Source organism: Callionymus lyra, chromosome 10, assembly GCF_982586985.1.
Source record: "Callionymus lyra chromosome 10, fCalLyr1.hap1.1, whole genome shotgun sequence".
Classification (NCBI taxonomy): domain Eukaryota; kingdom Metazoa; phylum Chordata; class Actinopteri; order Syngnathiformes; family Callionymidae; genus Callionymus; species Callionymus lyra.
The window spans coordinates 5,255,001-5,272,678 of record NC_141827.1 but is presented as its reverse complement, the minus strand read 5'-3'; the positions used below and the strand labels follow the sequence as shown (position 1 = coordinate 5,272,678).

Sequence of the window (17,678 nt, the reverse complement as noted above, 5' to 3'; positions counted from 1 at the left end):
TATACACACACACACACACACACACACACATAGACACACACACACAAACACACACATGCACACACACAAATTACTTACTTACTTGCATACTCTCAAGCAGATACAGACACACACACACGTATATATAAATATATAGATACACACACACAAAAAAACACAAACACACACACACACACACATTGACACACATACACAGACAAACCCCTATACACACACGCGCACAGACACACACTCACATACACACACACATTCACACACATAGACACTCCCCCTCTCTCTCTTCAGATATCTGTTTCTCCTCTTCTGTCGCTCTGATACACACACACACACACACACACACACACACACACACACACACACACACACACACACACACACACACAACTCTGTGATTCCGCTCCTGAATTTTTAACGCTGTTGTGGAACTTTTTTTTTCCAGAGTTACTGTGGCAGCGAGTGTGTGTTACAGCAGAACAGAGGAGCTCGTGACGGACACTTGAGTGAGTCGTTATTGTTTATTTCTTTACGTGTAATTTACTGTCAAACTCATTGACTGTTCATTGTGTTCTTCACGTTCATGTAGGAAATGTGTTTGTTTTTGTACAATTGTTGTTTATTTCATCATTTGTTATGGTTTCGATTCCTGTGAAGTTAAAGTTAAAATGATTTTTATGATAATTAAATATTAAGTTGGTTTAATAATGTATTTCATTATGAAATAATAACAAATATATTTAGATTGTTTAATTTCCATCACAAATATTGACTTTGAATCCAAAACTATATAAAGGAAATATATGTAAAATATATTAAATGTATTTATTTTATCTTCAAATTCAAAGTGATAAACCTTCAAAGTTTATTCATTTATTGTGTTTATTCTTAACTTACTTTTATTTGCAAGATCAGCAAAAATCTAGATTCACTTTGTTCAAATTCTCCTTCAAAGTTTAAATACACTTGTGTTGTAACCGGCAAGGATGTGGATCAGCACCTCCATGTTCTAGTGATGCGTTGATGTTTCACGATACAGTGCACTCTCTGTTGGCGCCCACTAGATGGCGCCTTCGTCATGGATCCAGTGAAGCCTCACGTCAGTCTCAAAGGAGAGCGCCACCTACTGACGACTTTGTGTCTAAAAAGAGCTGAGCTAAAAGACCACGATGACATGAAACTCCATTGTGATCGTCAGGTCCGGTGCGTCCTGATGCCGTTGCCGTAGAAACATGACCCTCAACCCCCAGAAGGAGGCTCTGCGGCGGCGAGGCAGCACCCCGGTCCGCCCGGCCCAGTCGTCCCTGGACCCGAGGCAGCGGGGTCACCCTCCTCTGGGGCAGTCGGCGTCGTACCATCCCGGGGACAAGTCGCTCCACTACCGGGTCCAGTGGAGTTCGGACGACGACGACGACGACTCCAGCGAGTCCGACAGCGTGTACAGGGTGGTGTTGCTAGGCGACCACGGCGTCGGGAAGACCAGTCTGGCCGAGATCTTCGCCGGGATCTCGGAGAAAGACGATCATTCATCAGGTCAGAGGAAGACTTTTGATCGTAAAAATATAATTATTGTCCATTTTTATTTTTAACTTTTTTTTTAATATTTTTTACTTTTCTAACAAATATTCATGTTTATATGTTTATGTTAAAAAAGCAGTTTAGATTAATTTAATGTTAAAAGTGTTTTTATCTACTATGTTTAAAACATCAAAACCTTACGATAATAACACATTCATTATAGTTTATTATTTGTATCAAGAAAAGCTTTTTTAAGCAGAAAGACATTTTTTTAATTTAAAATTCAATACCGAAGACAGCCACCAGGGGTGTATTTGTTGTGTGTGTGAAGCAATAGTACACAAGAGTAAAGTAGCTACAGAATAACAGAGTTGAACAGACAGACAAAAAGTCGGTAAGACAGACAGACAGACAGACAGTCGGACAGAGTCGATGAGACAGAGTCAATCAGACAGACAGGCAGAAGGTCCGTCAGACAGAAAGTAAGTAAGTAAGTAATATTTATTTATATAGCGCTAGAAAGTCAGTCAGACAGACAGAAAGACAGTCAGACAGACAGACAGATAGAAAGACAGTCAGACAGACAAACAGAAAGTCAGTCAGACAGACAGACAGACAAGACAGACAGGAATAAAGTCAGACAGACAGAAAGACAGTCAGACAGACAGAAAGACAGTCAGACAGACAGACAGACAGCCAAACAGACAGACAGACAGGAAGACAGTCAGACAGACAGACAGACAGACAGACAGACAGACAGACAGACAGACAGACAGACAGACAGACAGACAAGACAGACAGAAATAAAGTCAGACAGACAGACAGACAGATAGAAAAACAGTCAGACAGATAGAAAGACAGTCAGACAGACAGAAAGACAGTCAGACAGACAGAAAGTCAGTCAGACAGACAGACAGACAGACAGACAGACAGACAGACAGACAGACAGACAGACAGACAGACAGACAGACAGACAGACAGAAATAAAGTCAGACAGACAGACAGACAGATAGAAAAACAGTCAGACAGATAGAAAGACAGTCAGACAGACAGAAAGACAGTCAGACAGACAGAAAGTCAGTCAGACAGACAGACAGACAGACAGACAGTCGAACAGACAGACAGACAGACAGACTGGATTGTTCTCATCACGACCTTCACTGATCGATCAGTTCTTGGCTAAAGTCCACGAACAATATCCAGTTTCTGACACGTTTGGTGACCAAGAGTTTATTTTTATACGACAGAAAATGTTGCTTTTGCTCTTTTACTCTGATGTTATTTGGCCTGTTATGTTTTTAAATAAAAATGTCTTTATCAATTTAAAGTGCAGCAAAAACTAAACTTTTAAAATATCTACCATGTAAGACCTGTAGCTCAGCTAGCTTGGATGCTAGCTCCCTCAATGCTAGTCAATAGCTAGCTTTTATGCTAGCTCCCTCTGTGCTAGTAAATTGCTAGCTTGGATGCTAGCTTCCTCTGTGTTGGTCAATACCTAGCTTGAATGCTAGCTCTCTCAATGCTAGTCCTACATGTACCTTAAGTTAGTGCTCATGAAAAGTTTGTGTTTTGAAGCATTTTATTAAGTTGTTATGTAGTTGTGTCTAATGTCATTACTTTTTTCAGCATGTTTTTTAACTGTGTGATATTTTATAAAGTTACGCTTTAGTAACATGTGTTTCTAGGTCAGATTTCATGTCAGCATATTTACAAATGTATTAAACGTAAATAAACATGTTATTTTTGTTGCAGTAATTGTGAAGTGAGTCTCACACTTTTCATCGTTTCAAAGATACGTTCGAGCGAACGCTGACGGTGGACGGAGAGAAGATGACGCTCGCCGTCATGGACACCTGGGAGAACGACAAGCCGGTACTTTAACTTTAACCATTTGTCCTCTTACACCTGATGAGACTGTTCAGGCGGGTTTTTCTTTTGGTTTGAGTTGGTGCTCCCATCATCCTAGTCAAAAGCTAGCTATGACGCTAGCTTCCTCTATGCTAGTAAACAGCTAGCTAGGATGCTAGTTCCCTCAATGCCAGTAAACAGCAAGTTTTGATGCTAACTCCCTCCATGCTAGTCAATAGCTAGCTTTGATGCTAACTCCCACCATGCTAGTCAATAGCTAGCTTGGATGGTAGCTCCCACCATGCTAGTAAATAGATGGCTTGGATGCTAGCTCTCCCATGCTAGGGAATATCTAGCTTTGATGCAAGCTCCCTTAGGGCTAGTAAAAAGTTAGCTTTGATTCTAACTCCCTACGGACTAGTAAATAGCTAGCTTTGATGCTAGGTCTCTCTGTGTCAGTCAATAGCTAGATTTGATGCTAGCTCCCTCCGTGCTAGTCAATAGCTAGCTCGGTGGCTAGCTCCCACCATGCTAGTCAAGAGCCAGCGTCAGTGCTAACTTCTCCAAGCTCGTCAATGGCTAGCTTTGATGCTAGCTCCTTCCAGGCTAATCAATAGTTAGCATAGATGCTAGCTCCCTCCATGCTAGTCATTAGCTAGTTTGGATGTTAGCTTCTTCCAGGCTAGTCAATAGCTAGCTTTAATGCTAGCTCCATCCATGCTAGTCAATTGCTCGCTTTGTTGCTAGCTCCCTCCATGCTAGTCAATAGCTAGCTTTAATGATAGCTCCCTCCATGCTAGTTATTAGCTAGCTTGGATGTTAGCTCCTTGCAGGCTGGTCAATAGCTAGCTAGGAATTCAGAATATGTATTTTTCTCACCTGCCATAAACACATCAAGAGTGCATCGTTCCAGTCCGTGGTGTGCGTCAGCGACTCCGATAAAGAAGGACAGTTGTTATGATCTGCTCTCAGGGAGGCGGCGTCTGCTCGCAGGACGACTGTCTGAAGGTGGGAAGCGCTTACGTCATCGTCTACTCCGTCACCGACCGCTGCAGCTTCGACTCGGCGGCCGAGCTACGCATCACGCTGCGCCGCAGGCGCCAGGCCGACAACATTCCCATCATCCTCGTGGGCAACAAGAGCGACCTGGTCCGGTCCAGAGAGGTCGCGATAGAAGGTGAGAAGGTCGAGGCGCACCTTGACGTCACAAGTCACATGACCCACGATACATGCTAACGGCTAGAGTAGAGTTAGCATGGAGGCTAGCACGCTAACTTGATGGGGATATTTATTGTGCAAAATGATGTAAAATTACTTTTAGTCAATAGAGAATAAAAGAAAGTGCAGTCTAAGTCTAAGTCTAAGTCTAAGTAAAATTACTTTTAGTCAATAATATTCTCTTTTGTTCTTCGACTTTTCTGTTGCTGGATAACAAATATTTGGTCTTTTCCCTGAAACTCAACTACTCCAAGTCTCTGAAGTATGAAGTAAATACCTGAACCAATACTTTTAATACCAAGAAGAACATTTGAAAATGTCAGTGTCGTGAGAATATTTAATTGTTTAATGCATTACATTTATATGTTATTTTTAAATACTTTAATTCAACATTTTTTAAGTTGAAATGTTAAATTTTTAATTGAATAATTTAATTAAATCATCTGTATATTGAAAGGTTATATTGTGGGGGGTGTTTCTTAACCCTGGTGTTATCTATGGGTCAAAGTGACCCGGTGGATCCTGAGACAACACCAGGGTTAGAAATTTAATTTCTAAAATCAAATATTTTTAAAATTTAGTTTGAAAACACGTATTATGTTTACAATAAGTGTTAAGTAAAATGTCTAAATTCAATATTTTAATTTGTAGTCTTTTAAATTCAATGGTATAATCGAGTCACCAGACAGTACCAACAGAGCACCGAGCTACTGGATCGAACTTTCAGCCAATCACGCGACACACAGACGATCACATGACAACATGAAAGCAGTGGCGCGTCACAGACTGTAAAGCAACAGGATTGTGTGGCGGCACTAGTTTTATATTGAATTTAAAAGACTACAAATGTAAAAATATTGAATTTAGAACATTTGTTTTTGACTTATTGGGATTAGAACATCAAACTCTATGTGTAAAAATGTTTTTATTCATTTTGAAAATATTACATATTTGTATTTAATTATTTACAATGATCGAACCTTTCGGGTCCAAGTCCCGGGTTATTAGGAACCGATCTGTGAGCGTTTGGTGTGTTTGAGGCTCTGATAACACAAGTCTCCTGCTGTGTCTCAAATCACATACTACTCTTAGTATACTAGAAGTTAGTATGCATCAGTTTAGTGTACGTACTAACTAGTAACTAATTCTCCACAGATAGTATGTCTCAAATCAAACTCTGCTGCTACACACTAACAGGAAATGACGCGACAGCTTCTTCTTCTAGTTCTATTTAACAATGTTTCAACCAGCTGTAGGAACACTATCGCCACCTGCTGGCAGCACGTTTTACAACTTTGGAAAAAGAAATAAAGAAAAAATATGAGAATGGAAATAGTTGCGAGATATTTAAGCTGGTATCAGCAGCGAAGACGTGTTTATCCTTCTACTGCTGCTGAAAATACACCTGTAAGTATATGAATATATATAATATTAATAATAATAATAAAGTCTATTTATATAGACATAACTTCCGTTTAAAAGGTCACTAAGATGGAGCCGTTTAGGGTGGTTAGTGTCCATCGATCCATACTCAGTTTTGCCAATTTAGTGTGCATGGCGCACTAAATTTCGCATACTAAGAATTGAGACGCACTAAAAATACTAACTTTGAGTACACTAGTATGCGATTTGAGACACAGCACCAGTGATAAGGTTTATCAGGACGAGGGCGTCGGGTCCCGAGGTTCTCACAGAGAAACACAAACAATGGTGATAGAACCTCACGCCCATCCTTCATGCCTTGGACTCCCCAGAGGCGCGAGCCTGCGCGGTGGTCTTCGACTGCAAGTTCATCGAGACGTCGGCGCCGCTGCAGCACAACGTGACGGAGCTGTTCGAGGGCGTGGTTCGTCAGATCCGGCTGCGCAGGGACGGCGGCGAGGTGGTGCCGCGGCGCCGCTCCGTTTACAAGCGCAAGGAGAGCCTTTCCCAGAAGGCTCGGCGCTTCCTGGACAGGCTGGTGGCGCGAAACAACCAGCGCATGGCGGTCAGGGTTCGGTCCAAGAGCTGCCACGACCTGGCCGTGCTGTGAGAGACTCCCGCCCACCAGGGGGCGCTGCAGCGTCAAAAGGACTATTTTGGGACTTAAGGCGAGTTATGGAAGAAACTGAACTTTTTAGCTCCAAAGACTTTCACGTCTTTTTTTCTGCATTTTCATGTCACACTGAAGAATAAATGTTTATCTTTGACACGTTTCCTCGAGACACTGTTTATCAGTGTCTTCAGAATATTGAGTTTATTTTCATTCATCACTTCGATTTTTTTAATTGAAAGGTTTTTAATTGTTTTTAAATATTTTAGTTCAATAATTTATACAATAATTGTTCAATATTTGTTATAATTTAATACTAAAATGTCTTCATTAAAATGTTAAATCACTGTTATGATTAACTATGTTTAAATTCCATCATTTGTAAAATAAAAGAGATTTGTTTGCGTGTTAAAAAGGTTAAATTACTCATTTTTATATTTTTCTTAAATCATTTGCTAATTCAAAGGTTGATTTAATAAAAACGTTCTAATATTTTAAAAATGAATACATTTTCTACACATAGATATTATAACTCCAATGATTCAATAGTTAATTTTATAAATTCAATTTTTGTATTTACAGCCTTTTATTCAAGATGTAAAATGATGGTACCATCCAGACCAAACCAATCAAACACTGAGCTCTAACTTTCAAATGTAATGCTAGTCAATAGTTCGATTTGTTGATAGCTACCTCCATGCTGGTCATTAGCTAGCTTGGATGTTAGCTCCCTCCATGCTGGTCATTAGCTAGCTTGGATGTTAGCTCCCTCCATGCTAGTCAATAGCTAGCTTTAATGATAGCTTCCTCCATGCTAGTCAATAGCTAGCATTGATGCTAGCTCCCTCAATGCTAGTCATTAGCTAGCTTGGATGTTAGCTCCCTCCATGCTAGTCAATAGCTAGCTGTAATGATAGCTTCCTCCATGCTAGTCAATAGCTAGCATTGATGCTAGCTCCCTCAATGCTAGTCATTAGCTAGCTTGGATGTTAGCTCCCTCCATGCTAGTCAATAGCTAGCTTTAATGATAGCTTCCTCCATGCTAGTCAATAGCTAGCATGGATGCTAGCTCCCTCAATGCTAGTCATTAGCTAGCTTGGATGTTAGCTTCCTTCATGCTAGTCAATAGCTAGCATTGATGCTAGCTCCCTCCATGCTAGTCAATAGCTAGCTTTAATGATAGCTTCCTCCATGCTAGTCAAATGTAATACAAAATGTGCATAAAATATTATTACATTTAAAAGGTTACAAATTAAAATAAAAAGTTTCATTTAGTTTAATTATTATTTAATTCTTGAAATATCAAAAACGTGTAAAAGAAAATGCGTTCGTGTTGAACCTTTTTAAAAATTCAATTATTTAAAACAAACTTTTCTTAAAAAACAACATTTCAATATAGACTTAAGTCATTAACCAACAATTTAATTTAAATTTAAAAACATAGGAATTTACTAATTGAATATTGTGATGATGTTCTTCTTCATTAAACCCGTGTCGTCACAACATTATGACCAGTCGTGTGTTGGATCGGAGCCAACATGTCGATGTGTTCGATTCAACAGCTGCTGCTCCACTTGTGCATCAGTGAGCATCGCTCGACCTTTCAGTCCAGAGTGTTTGTGTCGCGCTTCACTTGAACAACACAACATCAACAACACAACATCAACAACACGTCACACGGATCCATTTTATTATCCGTAGTAAATATATATTTAAAAACAAACTTCAGGGAAAACAACAAACCTGTTCAAGACGAACTGAACTTTATCTCCAGACTGGATCCTGCAGCTGAAGATGATGGTGTTTACCGGGCGTCGCCATGGCGACGGGATCACACGTTGAATGGTCGGCGCGTCTGACAGAAACCAGGCCGAGTGTGTGTTTGATGGATGCGAGCGAGTGTTGACGCTGCCGTGAGCTCTTGGCCTCGGACCAGGACCAGGATCTTCATGTTCACGTGATCCAGAGAGAAGGAGTTTTTGAGGAACATCGTGTTTTTTTAACATGAAGTTTATCTGTCGACGACTCGAAGTGAAACTTTTAGAAAACGTGAACAAACTGTTTTATGTCTCAACTCTCTGTGGCGCAGGAGGAGCTGCTACTGTTCTCGCTCAAACCGTTTACTCATCGTTTATCTTTTCTTTTAATCGTTTTAATATTTTCAATATTTTCTTGTTTCATAAGCTCTTATTTTTTTCATTTATACAAAAAACTTTCTTTTCTTTTAACTGTTGTCAAGGACAGACTGCAAGAAAAATTAAAAGGAAATATTATTATTTTCAGAAACGAGCAGCAAAAATAATTTTATAAAACAATCGCAGTAAATTTGATTCGACACTGTCGTCACTTCAGCGATTTGAAGTGAAATGTATACCTTTTATTTAGAGTATATTTAAATAAAGGCTTATTTTAAGTATATCAAAAATATTGTAATATTCTTTAGTAGTAGATCAAGTTTTTAGGAGCAAGAGAAGAAAGAGGAAACAATACAGAGAAAAAAAGAGGAAAAATCTTAAAATGTATTAAATAAAGTTTATTTTTAAATAGTATTTTCAGGCCAAAAAGCTTTTTATTTAAAAAAAAACTGATACAAAAAGACCTTTTTTTCGAAATATTTTTAAATAGTCACACAAATATTTTAAAGAAATACAATGAAGAAGAAAAAGTTATTAAAAGATAAAACTTAAAAAATGGTATTTACAGGCAAAAAAGCTTTTTACTGAAAAAACCTGATATTTTTCCAAACATGTTTTTAAATAGTCACTCAAATTTTATTGAGGAGAAAAGGAGAACAAAGCAGAAAAAAAAGACGAAAATAACCGAATGAATGAATAATAAAATCAACTAAAATTGGAGTTCGTTCACCAAAAAATTTTTTTAAGAAGTCACTAAAATGTTACTGAGGAGAAAAGAGAAAGATGAAAAAAGGAGATGAATATAAACTTTAATAAAATAATTAAATAAATACAAACTAAAATTGCTCTTTAGCTTCACTCAGTGATTTTTATTGTCAAGCACGAAAAACAAAAATAAAAAAAGCAACAAAAAAATGCAGCATCATTTGTACTGATTTTACAAGATTATATAAATATTTATATACTGTATATATATTTATTCAAAACTTATGAGTCCAGTCACAGTCAATACTACAGGTTCGTAGAGAGAAGTAAAACATAAATAAATACATTTAACAGTGTTTACAACAAGTTTTGTTACGTTGCCTGTGATGAGCAAACAAATTGCAAAGTCTTACGAACACTGACAGGAATTTGTGAAAGTTTTCAATAAAATGCATAAACTTAAACAAGATTATATAAATATTTATATATATATATATATTTATTCAGAACTCATGAGTCCAGTCACACTCGATACTACAGGTTCGTCTCCACAGAAGTAAAACATTGAATCCTCACTTGAAGTTTTCTCCGACATAAACGAGATGCTGAGGATGTGATCTTGGATCGACTCGCTGGGTCTGCAGCTGCTTCACATTAGAACCTCTGACATGTTCAGAGGCTTCAGCAGGAAATGAAGTGACAGAGTCGGCCGGGAATTCTGAGTATCAGGAGAGAACTTTGTTCTTCAGATGATTTCAATGTTGATCGTCCAATAAAAAAGGTTCGTGTCATGACGAGAGTGTGACACACACACACACACACACACACACACACACACGTGCGCTGCTGGAGCAGGAGTGTCGAACATGGGTTTGATGAGGGTAATGGAAAGAATGCTTGACTCTCTCAACCCCGGATGACACGCACACACACACACTCACACACACGCACACACACACACTCACACATGCAGACACACACTGATGTGTAAACATCCTTTCAGTTGAGCAGGACCAGAGGTTTGGAGTCGCGAGTTCAAATCTCTTCACAGTGGCTGACCAACACAAACATGTTTCCAGAGATGATGACAAATGAAACTGATTTATTCTGTTTATGTTTCACAAGCACAAGAATTAACTAAATGTCCTTCTTGTTGTAAAACTTTTGATTATTTTGTTTATTCTTCAGTTGCTGGTGATGCTAATAACTGCTTAATACACAATTATTCATCGTTCCTGTGATTGTTGTCAATAATAATGTCATGATGGAAACACACAGAAAGAAAGTGTGAAATATAAAAACTTTTAATTAAAAATATATTTCATTTTAAAGTAATTATTTTTTTAACATTTCTAAATTGTCACTCCATTTTTTTATTGACAGGCAAAGAAAATCAACGTTTTAAAAAGAAGATGAAAAAAGGAACAACTTTTAGTGAATAATAAAATAAATACAAAATAAGATGGTTTTCCAACAGAAACATTTCTATGTAAACGATTTTATCTTCTTTTTTTTACCTCGATTATTCAGGAATACCTGGAAGTGATGTTAACAACTAGCATCTAGCTGCTAACCATGAGCATCTAGCTTCTAATCAGTAGAATATAGCTGCTAACCACTAGTATCTAGCTGCTAACCATGAGCATCTAGCTGCTAATCAGTAGAATATAGCTGCTAACCACTATCATCTAGCTGCTAACCACTAGCATCTAGCTGCTAATCAGTAGAATATAGCTGCTAACCACTAGTATCTAGCTGCTAACCATTAGCATATAGCTGCTAATCTCTAGCATCTAGCTGCTAACCATTAGCATCTAGCTTCTAATCACTAGTATCTAGTTGCAAACCACTAGTATCTAGCTTCTAATCACTAGCATCTAGCTAACAACCACTAGCATCTAGCTTCTAATCACTAGCATCTAGTTGCAAACCACTAGCATCTGGCTTATTATCACTAGCATCTAGCTAATAACCACTAGCATCTAGCTTCTAATCACTAGCATCTAGTTGCAAACCACTAGCATCTAGCTTCTAATCACTAGTATCTAGCTAATAACCACTAGCATCTAGCGTCTAATCACTAGCATCTAGTTGCAAACCACCATAATCTAGCTTCTAATCACTAGCATATAGCTAATAACCACTAGCATCTAGCTTCTAATCACTAGCATATAGTTGCTAACCACTAGCATCTAGCTTCTAATCACTAGCATATAGCTAATAACCACTAGCATCTAGCTTCTAATCACTAGCATATAGTTGCTAACCACTAGCATCTAGCTTCTAATCACTAGCATATAGCTAATAACCACTAGCATCTAGCTTCTAATCACTAGCATATAGTTGCTAACCACAAGCATCCGGTTACTCAGGATTATTTAAGGACTAAAGACAACATTTATTTAATTCTAAATCTTGCCAGAAATGTTTTAATTGGATGTTGATCTTCCACAGACCATCTCTGACAAAGTGTTAGCATAAATGACATCACATAAACTTTACACGCATTATTAAATAAAAAAAACTTGGAGCATCAAACAAGTAATAAATTAATAAAAATAAAACACTATAATAATAAATACATTTAACACTGTTTACAACAAGTTTTTACTAAACTAACTAATAAACTGGTAAAAAAATAAAATAAAATAAAATGTACAAACTATCTGCGTTGTGAAAATATAAATTTGTTGGAATATTTGTAAATTAATTGTTATACTTTTGATCGCTCTCTTTAAATCAATCCATTCAAAGTTACTTTTTATTTTATTTTAGCAGTTACTACTACTACTACTACTAATAATAATAATAATAATAATAATAATAATAATAATAATAATAATAATAATAATAATAATAATAATAATAATAATAATAATAATAATAATAACTGGTAAGAAAGTTGATGCTTTTCGTTTTAAACCTGTCGGAATAACTTTCCTACGGTGGCCCAGAAGTGCATAAACTAATTTACAAACTAGTTTAAAATGTACTGAAATTTGTTCCAAGGAAAATTGTTTCAAGAAATTGTTCAATTAGTTTTAGATTTTGTATATTAGTTTTTGGAAACTGTTTTTATTTGTTTAAGATAGTATTTTGTTACAATATTTACTCTTTTGATTGAAGTACATTTTTTATATTTTGGATGTAACTGTGACTTGTGACTGAATATTATATTGTCTATTATCAATAACAAACGATTAAAAGTATTTCCCACAATGCACTCCAACAATAGACGCCTTTCTGGATATGTTTTCTACGGTGGCCCGGAAGTATATAACACATTTACCAGCTTACAAATAAATGTATGATTTCATTAAAAAGGTTAATTTGCTTCATGGGTTTTTATCTGTTTCAGGAAATGATGGTTTGGTTTGAGTTTTTGGTTTTGAGCAGAAATGAATGAAAACACTTACAAACATCTCCTCGGACTTAAAGACGCTGAAGTCAAACAGCCTCGACTGTTTATTTAAACGACAAACTTTCCTCTCTGTCTGCCCTCCAGTCCAAAGTGAAGCCCCCTGACACACGCGCACTAACGCGCACGCACGCAGTCACACACGTGCACGTGTTGCGCTCGCTGTAAAACGCTCGGACTCCCCCTGCTGGAGGGAAAGAAGAATAGCAGTTTCATGTTCGATGATTGGAATTAAGACTTATTTTCATATAGAGTTACAGATATTACTATATTTGTGGCTCCGTAGATGAAGATATACGTTATTTTAGTAGTTTTTATTTAAAAAACAATAAAATTATGATTTTATTTCATACATTTTGAAATAAATGGAAAGAAATTTAAATAAACTGGATGTTGATGATCAATATAAAGCGCGGATCAGATGAATTAAAATACAGGTTTGAAAATGACTCGTGCGGGTTTTTTGTTTGTTCCAATGTTTCCTGTTGACCTGAGAAATATGTACCTTCAGGCTACAAATGTCACGCAGATCCAGACACGTTCTCTCGCCCCTTAAAGAGTTAAAGAGCGACACACACTAGTTTCTCACGCACATTTGAAACACCTGTGATTTAGATTTGTCATTATTCTTCAAACAGCGAAGGTTTTCTTTTCGATTTTCTTCACGTCAATAATCCAATTTAGTGGAGATGTTGGGCGTGTTCCACATTCTTGCAGTGAAACAGCGACGCCTTCAAAATAAAGCATTTCTTTTTGGTTTATAACTTACAGAGTTGAATACATTTTTTCGCAGTTTCTTTACTGTAAATACACATTCGCCTTATTGATAATGATAATAATAATTAGATCAAACTAAGAAGGATGTATGGTGAAGGGAAGTGTGTTTATAATAAAGCTAAAATGTATACCTTTAAAAAAACCAATTCAATTCAATTTTATTTAAAGTGTCTTATCTTAAAGTTATCTCAAGTCACTTTACAGTTGAAGTAATAATAATAATAATAATAAAGTAAGACTATAGTTGATGAAGGAAAAACAGATCCAGCAACTCAACAACAAGTGAAGCACCTTTAAAAAAAATGTATTCGAAATTACTTTACAAAATATATGAAATAGTCACTAGAGTTTTATCGAGAAACAAGAAAAAAGAATAATAAGAAAATGGACTTTAATACCCCTTTGTAGAAGATGAAGATGAAGATGATGATGATGATGATGAAGATGATGTAGACGATGATGATGAAGATGATGATAATGAAGATGATGATGATGAAGATGATGTAGACGATAATGATGAAGATGAAGTAGACGATGATGATGAAGATGAAGATGATGATGATGAAGATGAAGATGATGATGATGATGATGATAAAGATGAAGATGATGATGATGAAGATGAAGATGATGAAGATGAAGATGAAGATGAAGATGAAGATGATGATGATGAAGATGAAGATGAAGATGATGATGATGAAGATGAAGATGATGAAGATGAAGATGAAGATGAAGATGAAGATGAAAATGAAGATGAAGATGAAGATTAAGATGATGATGATGATGATGATGTTGATGAAGATGAAGATGAAGATGAAGATGAAGATGATGATGATGAAGATGAAGATGAAGATGAAGATGAAGATGAAGATGATGATGAAGATGAAGATGAAGATGATGATGATGATGATGGTGAAGATGAAGATGATGATGAAGATGAAGATGATGATCACCTGATTATTTTTAAAGGTCAACAAATGTCCAACTCTAACTCCACTGACTCACATGTTGTAGATCTTAAGATCATTTTCTAATGTCAATATTTCAATGAAAAGGGGGTTTTGTACAAACACACACTGATGATACAACAGAGTCACACATCACAACACAACACACACTTGAATCAACACAATAGTTTGTACAAACACACACTGATGATACAACAGAGTCACACATCACAACACAACACACACTTGAATCAACACAATAGTTTTGTACAAACACACACTGATGATACAACAGAGTCACACATCACAACACAACACACACTTGAATCAACACAATAGTTTGTACAAACACACACTGATGATACAACAGAGTCACACATCACAACACAACACACACTTGAATCAACACAACAGTTGACTTTTAAACAGGTGAACAGGTGACTCTTATTTTGAAGTCCAACAGAGAAGGCGTGTCATATCCTGCCGTCGCTCCTTGTAGCGGATTCTTCTGCAGAAACTGTTCGATCACTTATCGAGCGACCGAACCTCAGCAGGATGAACAGCGCAGGTAAGACCCGAACCGAACCGATTTTATATACAGTTTATACACTTTATAGTCCAGATAACGTGAGCGTTAATAGTACAAAAGGCGACGACCACCCAGACAGGTCTGCAGGAGAGACCACCGCCCCCCCCCCCCCCTCTGCACGTCCTGTTCACTTTAAACCTTATTCATCAATTTATCTCCTCATTTTCAGTAGTTTTGCAGCGGTTAAAAAGCTAAAATATGCAACATAGTACGAGGACTTAATAAAATACTTGCTAAAATTAAATAAAATACTATTATTACTAATATTGTACTTAATGCATCAAGAATATTTAATATTTGTAATGTATTTGAAGTTGAAAAGGAGGAATGAGGGAGTTTATCAAATTTTATGGAAACAAATAATAAAAATGTACTAAGAAGACAAGAGAGGAGCAAAAAACATGTGCGTTAAAAGTGGGAATGTATATTATTACACTTGTGATTAACTTTTGTAAATATGTTTTAAATAACACGTATACCTAATGCATATAATACAATATTATCACCAACAAATATATGTGTGTATATATATATATATATATATTCATCCAACATTGCTTTACAAGGATTAGTTTTTCGAGTGAAACCTGCTCCGTCTTCTCATTTTACATTTCAGTAAATATTGACAACTTTGTCTGAGTCCACTCTGACCTTCTGTGTCGAGTATTTAAGAAGTATTTTACACAGTAACATTCCTGTTGAACCTGAGAGAAGATGTGTTACATAATCCTTGTGATCTATTCTTAACAACCTTCTGTTCATTTTATAATTCGTGAGTTTTGTCATCTTGTTCTCTGAACACGGACCAAAACGCAAGTAAATACTTTCAATTGTTTTGTTCGTGTGTAGTAGTGTGTAGTAGACAAAGTGTGTAACATAGATGTACGATCGTTTTTGTTACTTTTAGGGTAATTATGCGTCTCTTGGTTTAACAGCTTTAGATCTTATTGACACACATCAGGAAAAGTTTTTGTTGTTAGTTCAACATGTAAAACTATTGTTCAGTGGATTCATTTAACTAAATATAGTCGTTTTTATCTTTCAATCTGTATGTAAAACACATTTTTTCTCTTTATTTAATTCTGTCTCACCTGGCAGCGTCTCTCAGGTGCTCTCACAACTCTTGTGGCGCTTGTATAATCTTACATCTCCGGCGTGTGACCCGCAGGCGAGTGACGAAGACAGGATCTTGCAATAAAGACTTAAGTAAACGTGAGACAAACTGCAGCAGATGAAGCTTCTGTTGCTCCTGTTGTTTCAAACCAAACATTCTAAAATACTACTTAAATACTAACATAAGCCTTTTGACAATCACACATTTGACTTTTCAGACGGATAATTGTAACTGTATCTGATTTTCCGACAGCAAAATTAATATATATCACGTGTATTTAAGCCCCTGTTCTTTAGGACAATTTAAATAAATATACCTTGATTACATAATTTTCTCCAATAATAATCTGTTATAGCTTTAGAAAATAAAAACCCTCCCAAGTCTTTATCTGCATTCCATTGTTACACCCCTTCACACGCTTTGACCTACATTCCATTTGTTCCTGAAGTAAAAGAAAAGTACCTTACGCTCTTTACTGCGGGAGTGAAACAATACTGTACCAATAACAAACAGCACTGTATAGATTTTGTAAATGATTTTTAAAAAAAGGACATGTTTTATTTTTGTCATACTTATTTTATGATATAAAGACATTTGTTCATCTTTTTTGTGTTCCAATTAAACGTCCGGCCACTAGATGGCAGCAGTCATCACGTCCGCAGCAGCTGAAGGAAGTATGAGATGATGACTGAGGACGAGAGGATACAGTGACTCCAGCAGCTTTTAAAGCTGATGTTTGGACATGTTTTGGTTTGAAAAACAAATGAAAGCAGTTACGTATTCGTCAAGAGTCATGTGGTCTGTAAATACTACAACACCAGAGTCAAGTACTGGACAATACTACAATCATATACTTGTTACTACAGTATCACCATATATAGACGTATTTTAAAGCTAGATTCTTGAGAATATTAACGGCTGTATTTGATTTTTTCTCCTTTCTTTTAATAAGTGGTTTCAAAGTTTTCTCGAAGCCAAATATTGGTACTAGCACTGCTGGAGATAAAACAGTGTTTTCCTGTAGTTAGAACTACGGTGGCCCTGAAGGCTAGAAAGCTTAAATCTAAAATACAGCCAACAGTGACTGAAGTGAACCAACTTTCATTTGACTTTGTTAAAGACTTGTGATGCTGTTGTTCAAAGTGTCTCTAGACATTGAGTACTGTAGTGATGTAGAATAAAGCTAGCAGTAGTAGTAATAGTAGTAGTAGTAGTAGTAGTACCTATTTTTAAATTTCAATCATGAGTTAATTGAGTCATTGATTCATGAAAGTTGATTTTTCATTGCTCTGACGTTGAAGTGTGTGAAAGACACTGAGTTCCTTCTAATTGAAAACTGTTTCTTCTCATCATAAGTTCGACGAAGACTCACATGACCGCGACATT

General features: G+C 36.6%; 2 protein-coding genes across 2 annotated transcripts in view; both read left to right on the top strand.

Moving 5' to 3' along the window:
* The first annotated feature begins 338 nt into the window (after positions 1-338).
* On the top strand, positions 339-6,702 carry rem1 (RAS (RAD and GEM)-like GTP-binding 1). Its single transcript, XM_087800753.1, has 5 exons — positions 339-500; positions 1,193-1,527; positions 3,305-3,384; positions 4,333-4,537; positions 6,333-6,702. Exons 2-5 carry the CDS (start codon positions 1,227-1,229, stop codon positions 6,608-6,610), a joined length of 864 nt encoding a protein of 287 aa, XP_087656879.1. The 5' UTR covers positions 339-500; positions 1,193-1,226; the 3' UTR covers positions 6,611-6,702.
* Positions 6,703-15,082: 8,380 nt separating this feature from the next.
* LOC148069994 (protein SSUH2 homolog) overlaps positions 15,083-17,678 on the top strand; it is a 14,785-nt gene continuing 12,189 nt past the window's right edge. Inside the window, exon 1 of the mRNA XM_087800071.1 lies at positions 15,083-15,157. Coding sequence (XP_087656197.1) covers positions 15,145-15,157 — 13 coding nt within the window. The 5' untranslated portion in view covers positions 15,083-15,144. The remainder of the gene's footprint in view (positions 15,158-17,678) is intronic.